General features: G+C 46.5%; 1 protein-coding gene across 4 annotated transcripts in view; it reads left to right on the top strand.

Moving 5' to 3' along the window:
- Window positions 1–12,211, top strand: part of LOC106582900 (rho GTPase-activating protein 39) — a 59,762-nt gene that overhangs the window by 20,257 nt on the left and 27,294 nt on the right. For 3 of the 4 annotated variants that reach the window (XM_014166493.2, XM_014166492.2, XM_045705574.1), the window contains exon 2: window positions 4,154–5,770. In XM_014166493.2, coding sequence (XP_014021968.2) covers window positions 4,154–5,770 — 1,617 coding nt within the window. The remainder of the gene's footprint in view (window positions 1–4,153; window positions 5,771–12,211) is intronic. The other variant, XM_045705573.1, reaches the window with a different exon arrangement.

Genomic DNA, 12,211 nt, shown 5'->3' with positions numbered 1-12,211 from the left:
TAACACTGTAACACTGTAACAGTTCAACCCTATCTCACCAACCATTTGAAAGAGGGTCGATCTCGACTCTGCACAGTGAAATCGAGTGGCTGGGTGATGTTACACATCACATAGTTAGATAACGGGGAGGGTGTTGATCTTGTATAAGAGCTCCCAGAATACATCTTCCAAGAATTCCAAACCTGACCGACAGTCCATCTTCCTGCTTATCAGCGGCTGGCAGCGAGATGCTGGTTCCACTTTGTAACCTACTGTTTATTTACCCTGGTGGAAAGTCCATTATGCAACCACTGTACCCCACGCTGCTCCTACGCAGCTAACTATGGCCTACGCACATGACCTTTAACCCCTGGTTTCCTGTCAGCACGTTTCTGTCAGTATGGTGGTGTCTTGTGAACACGTGTTACACTCTCCACTGCTGTTTTCTCTTTCTGATTTTTTTCTTTCATTACAATAATGTAATGCCAAAAATGTGACTTTGACAGGGCTGAATCCAATGTGAAGTGCTCTGTTTTAGGGCTGGGAATTGCCAGTGACCTCACATTGCGATATTGTCACGATACTTATGTGCCGATATTACAATTTGTATTGCGATTCGATGTTCCAAGCACATTGCTCACCATGTCTGCTGCAGAGGGGAAGAGAGCCATAAGAAAACAAATGGGCTTACTATTTAAAAAAGATGAAGAACAAGTTATGAAGGAAAAATTCTGGTGTTTTGGTGCAGGTACAACTGACTAGAGCATAGATAATATTGTGACAGTCAAACTGGAGGCATAAGCAGTCAATAGTCCTATGCCCCCCCACCCCACTACTCTGCTTGCTGCTGTAAGGGAATGCCTCCTTGGGAGACTGGAAGCAGTGGGAGGGAGGCTGAGGAGTGGGTGTGTGGGATAGGACTATTGACTGCTTATGTCTCCAGTTGGACTGTCCCTTTATTTCCACCCGCTTCCCGCCCATTAAGCTTTTGATCCATCAGTATAAAAGTCGTCCCCTCCTCGACTGAAACTATCCATGGCGCCTCACTGCAGGAATTCTCTTTTGTCATTTGCTAGACTTGTAAACACCCCCCCCATCATGCCCATCCCTCATCACATCAAACTCTCTCAATTCAAAGGGGCTTTATTTGCATGTGAAACATGTTTACATTGCAATTACATCGTCTGTCTGTCTGTCTCTGTGTCTTTCTCTCTCTCTCTGGCTCACACATTCATTCTCTCTCTCACATAATGATGTATGTGGACACTTACATACTTTGACTGCAGATGCTCAGAAGAAAACAGGGCTAAGTTACAGATTTATTCGTCTCTCTTCTTGAAGAGGTTGGTCATGTTAATTACAGTCATGTAAGCTGTGACAGGGAATTATGTGCCCTTGTTCAGAGTGGGAGGCAGATGGTCTCCCAACAGACAGAAGAAACATTCACACTGACACACAGGCAGGGATCATGTGGAGGGCCCCTGTCCCCCTGGATGTTAACCTGGCAGTGAAGAGGGGAACGCATACAGATAGTTTCCACTGAGCTTTATGCCCAATGCAAAGGCAGTCCTGTCGACTTGGCTGGCATTCTTCTCTTCTGAGGCTATTTTGAGGCTGGGGGTGCGGGTGGCATGTGTTGGGCATGTGTTGGGTACTGTGGGCCGTGCCAGACACCCTGCACCCCCTCTTCACCACAGGTTCCCTGGCCATGTGTCCCAAATTGTAGGGAAATGGTCAAATACCCTCGTCCATGATCTGGGAGTGCACTTGAAAAAGAGAATCCCGGCTTTATGCATTTACTGGTCTGTCAACCACTGACGCCGCCCCCAGTTAAAGGGGAATAAAGCAGCCCAAGAGTTAACACACACAGGAACTTTATTTACACACAGAAACATTCATGTACATGGGGATGTACTGGAATGGTTGTGGTTCTCTAATGGACAGAAACGGAGGTAATGAACACACTCTACACAATGCAATAACTAATAGCACAAGTAGAGCAACAAAGCTTTTAACAATGGAAGCAATGTATACATGTCAACGAGCTCTGTCTCACTGCAGAATTAGACGTTCATCCACGTTCTTCAAACGTCACATTTGGAGTTGTTTTTGTTGCTGTTCTGTATCATTCCATTTCTCCAAATTTCAAAGTTAACGGATTAAGTGTAGGCACTCATTCCGAATGGTTAAGGTTTGGGATACGGTTAAAACCCAAAATTACAAACCTGTGTCCAGGACTAGGATCGAACGCGCAACCTTCTGATCCAGAGTCATGGGAGTACGCCCATCCACAACACCCTCGCAAAACCCAAGCCTACTTGATGGTAATTGTGCTCAGTGTTGCCCCTTCCTGACGTCCTCAGGACATGGATAGACGTCCAATTCAAACTTCAATCTTGAATGACCTGGCTGATAAATGTATATGCTACCTGCACACATTACATAAAGTAAACATACAATAAATACAACAAACTTTGAAGAACAATATACATTTCACACAACTCCCTTTGTGCACGCACACCATCCCAGTCCACAGAAGTCCAGTTGTGTTGAGTAGGGCATAGGTGTAGGAGCTTGCTGCTCTCTCCGCAACTGCTTGGAGGAGACTGAGAAGTGTGTGACCTGGAGAGTCAGAAGGGTGTCCGGCACCCTAGCAACTGGCATGGCAACCAATCAGAGCTAGGTCAAACAGGTCAGAGAGAGTTTGAGGCCGGCTTATGGTAAAACTAGAATATCAGGCATCGCTACTGGGGGGATAGGGAGTTTATTTGTATTTTATCTTTATTCAACTAGGCAAGTCAGTTAAGAACAAGTTCTTATTTTCAATGACGGCCTAGGAACAGTGCGTTAACTGCCTTGTTCAGGGGCAGAACGACAGATTTTTACCTTGACAGCTCGGGGATTCGATCTTGCAACCTTTCGGTTACTAGTCCAATGCTCTAATCACTAAGCTACCTGAGTGAGGTGTGCAACTTGAAAGGTTGTGAGGTGCTGATAAGAGTCATCGGCAGGGAATTTGTAACAGCCACCCCTAAATACGAGCAGCATATTTTGCCCATGTAGGTCCAGACTCAGTGGTGGTATATCCGGGAAGTCCAGCAGCGGCTGGACCAGGATTGGAGCTGGGTCAGGTGGTGCATGCTGGGCAGGGGCATCCTGGGCACCCCCAATGGACCTTCATCTGACACCGCCTGGTATAAAGGTCCTGAATGGCAGGGAGCTCGGCCCCAGTGATGTACTGGTCCGTATGCACTACCCTCTGTAGCACTTTGCGGTCGAATGCCAAGCAGTTGCAATACCAAGCAGTGATGCACCCAGTCAAGATGCTCTCAATGGTGCAGCTGTATAACTTTTGAAGATCTGAGGACCCATGCCAAATCTTTTCAGCCTCCTGAGGTTCTTCTCCAATGCCCTGTCTCTGCCTCCCCAGCCTAGCCCCGAACCGGGTTCTCAGCCGACTAAAAGGACACGACAGGCTGGCTGTGGGTCCCTCATGGATTCATTGGCACACTTGAAGCTGCTCTGCATCAGATAACTAGATCAAAAGAGACCATATAAGGGATTTCTCAAAGGGAAACATGACCCAAATGTATCGCCTCAATCTGACAGGTTGCCCCCTTTCTCAATGACACATTCCTCTGTACCCTGTCTGTGTGTGTATGTGGGCCAGTCTCAAACCCCTCCCCTTCCCAGCCCTCTGTGTTCTGCTGAGTTAGCTGCTAGTGATCCTCATGCCATGCCCTGTGTGGTGCTGTTGGAGCGGATGGTGCTCTCCAGGCCTGCCGGCTGTGGTCCTAGTGCCGTACAGAGCGGGTCCACCTGTCCCTTAGTCAGATCACAGACACACAGAGCTACTCCCGCTGCTCCTCAGCCCACCAGAGGGATGACATCACTGCTGAACCAGCATTCTATAGCACTCACACACAGATGGACACGTGTTGTGGTCGCAAACATTCACTATACATATGGGTCGTGTAAGGGTGTTTGCTTTGTAGTCCGTTTTTGACTTTAACTTGTGTGCAGGTTGTTTATCAGATAAGCATTTAACAGGGATGGTCATTTCAGTAGGATTTCCATACTGAACAAAGTGTTTTGTTATTAATCGCTTCAAAGCTGTTTTCCTCTTTCTCGTTACTCTCAGTCCTAACAACATTATTTTCTGTCTGTTTTTTAGTCCAGATTGGGTGGAGATCCTGGAGCCACGCTCTCGGGAGCGCATGTACGTGAACCTGGCCACTGGCGAATGCGGCTGGGACCCTCCTTTAGGCGCTCCCGTTCGTCAGGCTGACGGCAACCAGTGGTGGGAGCTCTTTGACCCCCAGAGCGGCCGCTTCTACTACTACAACTCCGTGGGACGCCAGACTGTCTGGCACCGACCCCAAGGGGGCGACATAGTTCCCCTCTCCCAGCTACAGGCTATGAAGCGCTGCTCTGAGGCCAAGCGGGCCGCGGGAACGGGAGAGAGGGACAGGGAGCCTGGAACAGGTAGACTAGGGAGTACAGGGAGCCGTACAGGGAGCCAGGGACACCGCACCCCTCTTCCAGAGTACCATGGAGTGGGGAGTACAGACTGCCAGGGACACCATGGCGTGGGGAGTACAGACTGCCAGGGACACCGCACCCCTCTTCCAGAGCACCATGGCGTGGGGAGTACAGACAGCCAGGGACACCGCACCCCTCTTCCAGAGCACCATGGCGTGGGGAGTACAGACTGCCAGGGACACCGTACCCCTCTTCCAGAGCACCATGGCGTGGGGAGTACAGACAGCCAGGGGCGCCTCACCCCTCGTCCAGAGCACCATGGAGCAGGGAGCCTGGGGAGTACAGGCAGCCAGAGACACCGCACCCCTCGTCCAGAGCACCATGGAGCAGGGAGCCTGGGGAGTACAGGCAGCCAGGGACACCGCACACCTCTTCCAGAGCACCATGGAGCAGGGAGCCTGGGGAGTACAGGCAGCCAGGGACACCGCACCCCTCTTCCAGAGCATTATGGAGCGGGGAGTATAGACAGCCAGGGACACCGCACCCCTCTTCCAGAGCATTATGGAGCGGGGAGTATAGACAGCCAGGGACACCGCACCCCTCTTCCAGAGCATCATGGAGCAGGAAGCCTGGTGAGTACAGGCAGCCAGGGACACCGCACCCCTTGTCCAGAGCATTATGGAGCGGGGTGTACAGACAGCCAGGGACACCGCACCCCTCGTCCAGAGCATTATGGAGCGGGGAGTATAGACAGCCAGGGACACTGCACCCCTCTTCCAGAGCATCATGGAGCAGGAAGCCTGGTGAGTACAGGCAGCCAGGGACAGCGCACCCCTTGTCCAGAGCATTATGGAGCGGGGTGTACAGACAGCCAGGGACACCGCACCCCTCGTCCAGAGCATTATGGAGCTGGGTGTACAGACAGCCAGGGACACCACACCCCTCTTCCAGAGTATTATGGAGCGGGGTGTACAGACAGCCAGGGACACCGCACCCCTCTTCCAGAGTATTATGGAGCGGGGTGTACAGACAGCCAGGGACACCGCACCCCTCTTCCAGAGCATTATGAAGCCGGTAGCCTGGGGAGTACAGGCAGCCAGGGACACCGCACCCCTCGTCCAGAGCACCATGGAGCAGGTAGCCTGGGGAGTACAGGCAGCCAGGGACACCGCACCCCTCTTCCAGAGCAGGGTAAGCCTGTCCCCAGAACCCCTGAGACCCCAAGCGAGAGAGAGATTTCAGACACAGTGGTGGACAGCAGACCAGCTCAGGGAGACAACAGCTCGGACGAAAGCAAGGAGTCACTGAGGTACGTCTGATCTCTTTGTTTTGCTATTGAACCAAATGACTGTTGATAGGGAGGACATGGTTGTATTTAACTATTAGAGGATCACGTTTCAGTAAAGAGGCCATATGGTAACAGCAAAAACCTATTTGTTATCCCATTGTGGCATACTGACTTTAAAATGCTTTGGGCATGAGACCATTTGACAAGTAAGGCTACCTCTGACTCCTTTATTTTCACTCTCACTTATCCTGACATTCCACATGCACCACGTTTCCATAATTTTCTCTGTGAATCTCACCGCAACCATTTTAAAGCAAATTGCTACCAAATGTGAAGACGGGTGCAGTCATAAAGTGCATGACATTCCCCTCTCCCTTCACGTTGGTAGAAAGGCACCTAACAGTAAGGGCCATTCAAAGACCCTATCGTGTGCTCAGCGCGGTGGCAGAATCCAAACCAGCATCTCCCCTTGAGAGGCAGATTCCACACATGCCAGCTCTATTTCCCCTGGCCCATGGCCACTATTGCTGTCTCAGTGCCCCTGTGTGCTGCTCACTGCCGCTACGCTCCACTCCAGCCCCATATACGCTCATTTATTTTTCCTAAAACAACACGAGGCCCCTCGCCATCAAAGACCAATGGGGGTCTCTGGTGGGAGAAGCCATACCACCGTAGACAGAACATGACTGAGGTCCCCTTTAATAACGTTTCAGAGGAAAGGAGGAGTGTTGTCTGTTCTTGGGTAATAACATACAGAACCTCTAAGCAGGGGACCCTAGAGGTGTCTGTGTCTCTTCACTTCCCCCTGGCCCCTCTGCTCTCTACCTGGGTCCTGGGTATCAATCCTCAGCCATGTGGAGGACCTCACCTCGCCGGGGTCAGCGGGACTATCCTACCCTCTGGCCCTGATTTGCGTAAGGTAGAAGGGGAACTAATTGCTCACCCCTTGCTGTCTGAAGGCCCTGGTGGAGGTACAGCCTGCCTGATTCTTTGACATTCCATCCTTTAGAAGCATTTACTCCCCAGGGATCTCCACCACTCTGCAGTCATCCCTAATGACTCAATGTTTCCCAGAAGTCTCCATGTCTCCCCAAAACAATGGGCATCTGTGTCTCTGGGTGGAGCTGAAGAGTCGTAAACTCTTCTGGGCTTTGCACCCCACTTAGCCATATGGGGGTTTTACTGGTCTCTCTCTCTGGGCTTGTAATTAGATCCCACCATGCAATGAGGAGAGAACATGGAATGTGACAAACAATAAATGGATGAAAACAGAGTTTGTTTCATGTTTGGGGTTGGAGAGGAACATTTCGGGACCTGTGCTCTTCTCTTCTTCACGTCTGGCTGATTGATCATGGCTAGGCTCAGCTATTAAAGGGACATTTCAAACATTTTCAACTTCATATTCTCCAGCACCACCCCAAGATCAACCTACAGTATACAAATGGTGCATTTCTTTGTTTTGGAGTAAAAAATATAGAGGAACAGTTTCCAATGACATCATGAACCAATTATTAGGTAACACCTACTCACAATTGGTTAAAATCACGATTCATACCAATGTCATTGAAAACACTCATCTTCATTTTTTTAATACAAAACATAGAAACTTGCAGTTTTCACATATGTTGATGTTGGAGAGGTGCTGGAGATGAGTATGAAGTAGAATTTCTTTGACATTTTCCTTTAAGAAACTATGCCAGTTCAGTAGTGGGCAAGGCTCTGCCAGTTCAGTAGTGGGCAAGGCTCTGCCAGTTCAGTAGTGGGCAAGGCTCTGCCAGTTCAGTAGTGGGCAAGGCTCTGCCAGTTCAGTAGTGGGCAAGGCTCTGCCAGTTCAGTAGTGGGCAAGGCTCTGCCAGTTCAGTAGTGGGCATGTAGTGCTCTATTGAAAGAGATGCCTTAGTTTGTTCAAAGATTTTTCTTGAGGAAAGTGTAGGCTGTTTTTACAGAAGCATCATTCATTTCTATTCCAGGACAGAAGTGGGCTAGGCATTCATGTATTCCATGCTGACATTCAGCTATGTTCCTCTAAGTTGTGCATAATGTCTACTTCAGTTTGACCAAGTTCCCTTTTCTTACTTTGTTGAATCTGTTCAGAAATTCATGTGCATTTCAACAGTTGATGATGACGTTTGAGAGAAAAGTGTTCAGAGGAAACTTGACAATCAGTTGTTCCAATCCCAGTTTCCTTTTAGTTCTATAAATACATCTGAGGGGTGGTCATACAATATCTATCTGCCTGTTGGTGGTCATACAATATCTATCTGCCTGTTGGTGGTCATACAATATCTATCTGCCTGTTGGTGGTCATACAATATCTATCTGCCTGTTGGTGGTCATACAATATCTATCTGCCTGTTGGTGGTCATACAATATCTATCTGCCTGTTGGTGGTCATACAATATCTATCTGCCTGTTGGTGGTCATACAATATCTATCTGCCTGTTGGTGGTCATACAATATCTATCTGCCTGTTGGTGGTCATACAATATCTATCTGCCTGTTGGTGGTCATACAATATCTATCTGCCTGTTGGTGGTCATACAATATCTATCTGCCTGTTGGTGGTCATACAATATCTATCTGCCTGTTGGTGGTCATACAATATCTATCTGCCTGTTGGTGGTCATACAATATCTATCTGCCTGTTGGTGGTCATACAATATCTATCTGCCTGTTGGTGGTCATACAATATCTATCTGCCTGTTGGTGGTCATACAATATCTATCTGCCTGTTGGTGGTCATACAATATCTATCTGCCTGTTGGTGGTCATACAATATCTATCTGCCTGTTGGTGGTCATACAATATCTATCTGCCTGTTGGTGGTCATACAATATCGATCTGCCTGTTGGTGGTCATACAATATCGATCTGCCTGTAAACACAGGGTTTCCCAAACTCTGTCCTGGGGCCCTTCCCGGGTGCATGTTTTGCTTTTTGCCCAAGCTCTACATAGCTGATCAAAATAACCAATTCATCATCAAGCTTTGATTATTTGAATCAGCTGTGTAGTACAAAGGCAAAAACCAAAACGAGCACCCAGGAGGGGACCTAGGACCGACTTTGGGAAACCCTGTGTTTACACACCAACTGTGTTATCCTAAGCACTGTTTAGTTTATTCAGCTTTTTCTCTCGCTCGTGCACGTTAAATCTGTTACTCTTATTACATGGCCTGGGAATTTCTGGGTATTCTGACCCTGTACAGCTAATCAGGAAAATGCCTTAAACTCCTTGGGTAAACATGTCCAGAAGTACTAGAGCAAGGGATTCTGGTCTTTTTTAAACAGTAAATGGTTGGCGATCACCTTGCTTACGTCCTCTGTACTGGATTGTGGATTTCACAACAGGTGCAGTGTTTCCGCTGCAGTCATTTAGTTGTGGCGCTGCGCCATTGCAAACTCATTGACAACGCGCAAAAAAATATATATGGAACAGCCGGGGTGCACTTTGACGATAGTAGAACAGTCCACATTTAATTCTCCCTTGCAAAATAAATGAGTAATGAAGAGAAAATCCAGACAAGTCCATAGTTGATCTATTTACCTAGTCGGTTTGTTGTTGTGCATTCTGTGCGAGATGAATATTCCTCTCAAGGCACATTGAAGTTGCGACTCCCATAGGGAGGGAAACATGCATTCTGACAAGCAGTCAATGCACAACAATTCATACTGCAATCACGGGGAAAACAGTTGTTTTAATGGCCTTTGTTAAAAAGAGGGGGTTCCCAGCATCCCATTACAACTTTATTTATTCATTTATTATTTATTATCAACTCCTAACTATGCGGGAACTGCACCATTTTAAACCAAGAGTTTTTAGTAGCTGAATGGTTAAAAAAATATATATATTTCACCTTTATTTAACCAGGTAGGCAAGTTGAGAACAAGTTCTCATTTACTATTGTGACCTGGCCAAGAGAAGGCAAAGCAGTTTGACACATACAACAACACAGAGTTACACATGGAGTAAAACAAACATACAGTCAATAATACAGTAGAAAAATAAGTCTATATACAAAGTGAGCAAATGAGGTGAGATAAGGGAGGTAAAGGCAAAAAAGGCCATGGTGGCAAAGTAAATACAATATAGCAAGTAAAACACTGGAATGGTAGATTTGCAGTGGAAGAAAGTGCAAAGTAGAAATAGAAATAATGGGGTGCAAAGAGTAAAATAAATAAATACAGTAGGGGAAGAGGTAGTTGTTTGGGCTAAATTTATAGATGGGCTATGTACAGGTGCAGTAATCTGTGAGCTGCTGTGACAGCTGGTGCTTAAAGCTAGTGAAGGAGATAAGTGTTTCCAGTTTTAGAGATTTTTGTAGTTCGTTCCAGTCATTGGCAGCAGAAAACTGGAAGGAGAGGCGGCCGAAGGAGGAATTGGCTTTGGGGGTGACCAGAGAGATATACCTGCTGGAGCGCGTGCTACAGGTTGGTGCTGCTATGGTGACCAGTGAGCTGAGATAAGGGGGAACTTTACCTAGCAGGGTCTTGTAGATGACCTGGAGCCAGTGGGTTTGGCGACGAGTATGAAGCGAGGGCCAGCCAACGAGAGCGTACAGGTTGCAGTGGTGGGTAGTATATGGGGCTTTGGTGACAAAACGGATGGCACTGTGATAGACTGCATCCAATTTATTGAGTAGGGTGTTGGAGGCTATTTTGTAAATGACGTCGCCGAAGTCGAGGATCGGTAGGATGGTCAGTTTTACGAGGGTATGTTTGGCAGCATGAGTGAAAGATGCTTTTTTGTGAAATAGGGAGCCAATTCTATATTTAACTTTGGATTGGAGATGATTGATGTGAGTCTGGAAGGAGAGTTTACAGTCTAACCAGACACCTAGGTATTTGTATTCTAAGTCAGAACCGTCCAGAGTAGTGATGCTGGACGGGCGGGCAGGTGCAGGCAGCGATCGGTTGAAGCGCATGCATTTTAGTTTTACTTGTATTTAAGAACAGTTGGAGGCCACGGAAGGAAAGTTGTATGCACCTTACTGCTCTGCAATTTGCTGTGAGTGTATTAGAGGTTGACCGATTTTATGATATTTCAACGCCGATACCGATTTATTAAAGGGCCAAAAAAGCCGATACCGATAAATGGGCCGAACTTTTTAAAATATTTTTTATTTTTTTTGTTTTATTTATATATATATATACTGTTACACTGGCAATATATATATAATTTTTTTTTTTTATGTATTTGTAATAATGACAATTACAACAATACTGAACGAACACTTATTTTAACTTAATATAATACATAAATACTATCAATTTAGCCTCAAATAAATAATGAAACGTTCAATTTGGTTTAAATAATGCAAAAACAAAGTGTTGGAGAAGAAAGTAAAAGTGCAATATGTGCCATGTAAAAAAAGCTAACGTTTAAGTTCCTTGCTCAGAACATGAGAACATATGAAAGCTGGTGGTTCCTTTTAACATGAGTCTTCAATATTCCCAGGTAAGAAGTTTTAGGTTGTAGTTATTCTAGGAATTATAGGACTATTTCTCTCTATACGATTTGTATTTCATATACCTTTGACTATTGGATGTTCTTATAGGCACTTTAGTATTGCCAGTGTAACAGTATAGCTTTCGTCCCTCTCCTCGCTCCTACCTGGGCTCAAACTAGGAACACATCAACAACAGCCACCCTCGAAGCAGCGTTACCCATGCAGAGCAAGGGGAACAACTACTGCAAGTCTCAGAGCGAGTGACGTTTGAAATGCTATTAGCGCGCACCCGGCTAACTAGCTAGCCATTTCACATCGGTTACACCAGCCTAATCTTGGGAGTTGATAGGCTTGAAGTCATAAACAGCGCAATGCTTGAAGAATTGCGAAGGGCTACTGGCAAAACGCACGAAAGTGCTGTTTGAATGCTTACGAGCCTGCTGGTGCCTACCATCGCTCAGTCAGACTGCTCTATCAAATATCAAATCATAGACTTAATTATAACATAATAACACACAGAAATACGAGCCTTAGGTCATTAATATGGTCGAATCCAGAAACTATCATCTGGAAAACAAAACGTTTATTTTTTCAGTGAAATACGGAACCGTTACGTGTTTTATCTAACGGGTGGCATCCATAAGTCTAAATATTCCTGTTACATTGCACAACCTTCAGTGGTATGTCATAATTACGTAAAATTCTGGCAAATTAGTTCGCAGCGAGCCAGGCGGCCCAAACTGTTGCGTATACCCTGACTCTGCGTGCAATGAACGCAAGAGAACTGACACATATTTCACCTGGTTAATATTGCCTGTTAACCTGGATTTATTTTAGCTAAATATGCAGGTTTCAAAATTATATACTTCTGTGTATTGATTTTAAGAAAGGCATTGATGTTTATGGTTAGGTACAGTCGTGCAACGATTGTGCTTTTTTCGCAAATGCGCTTTGGTTAAATCATCCCCCGTTTGGCGAAGTTGGCTGTCTTTGTTAGGAAGAAATAGTATTCACAC

The sequence above is a fragment of the Salmo salar genome, chromosome ssa22 (genome assembly GCF_905237065.1).
Source record: "Salmo salar chromosome ssa22, Ssal_v3.1, whole genome shotgun sequence".
Classification (NCBI taxonomy): Eukaryota; Metazoa; Chordata; class Actinopteri; order Salmoniformes; family Salmonidae; genus Salmo; species Salmo salar.
The sequence above is the reverse complement of the archived record's forward strand: the minus strand, read 5'-3'. Positions and strand labels throughout refer to the sequence as shown.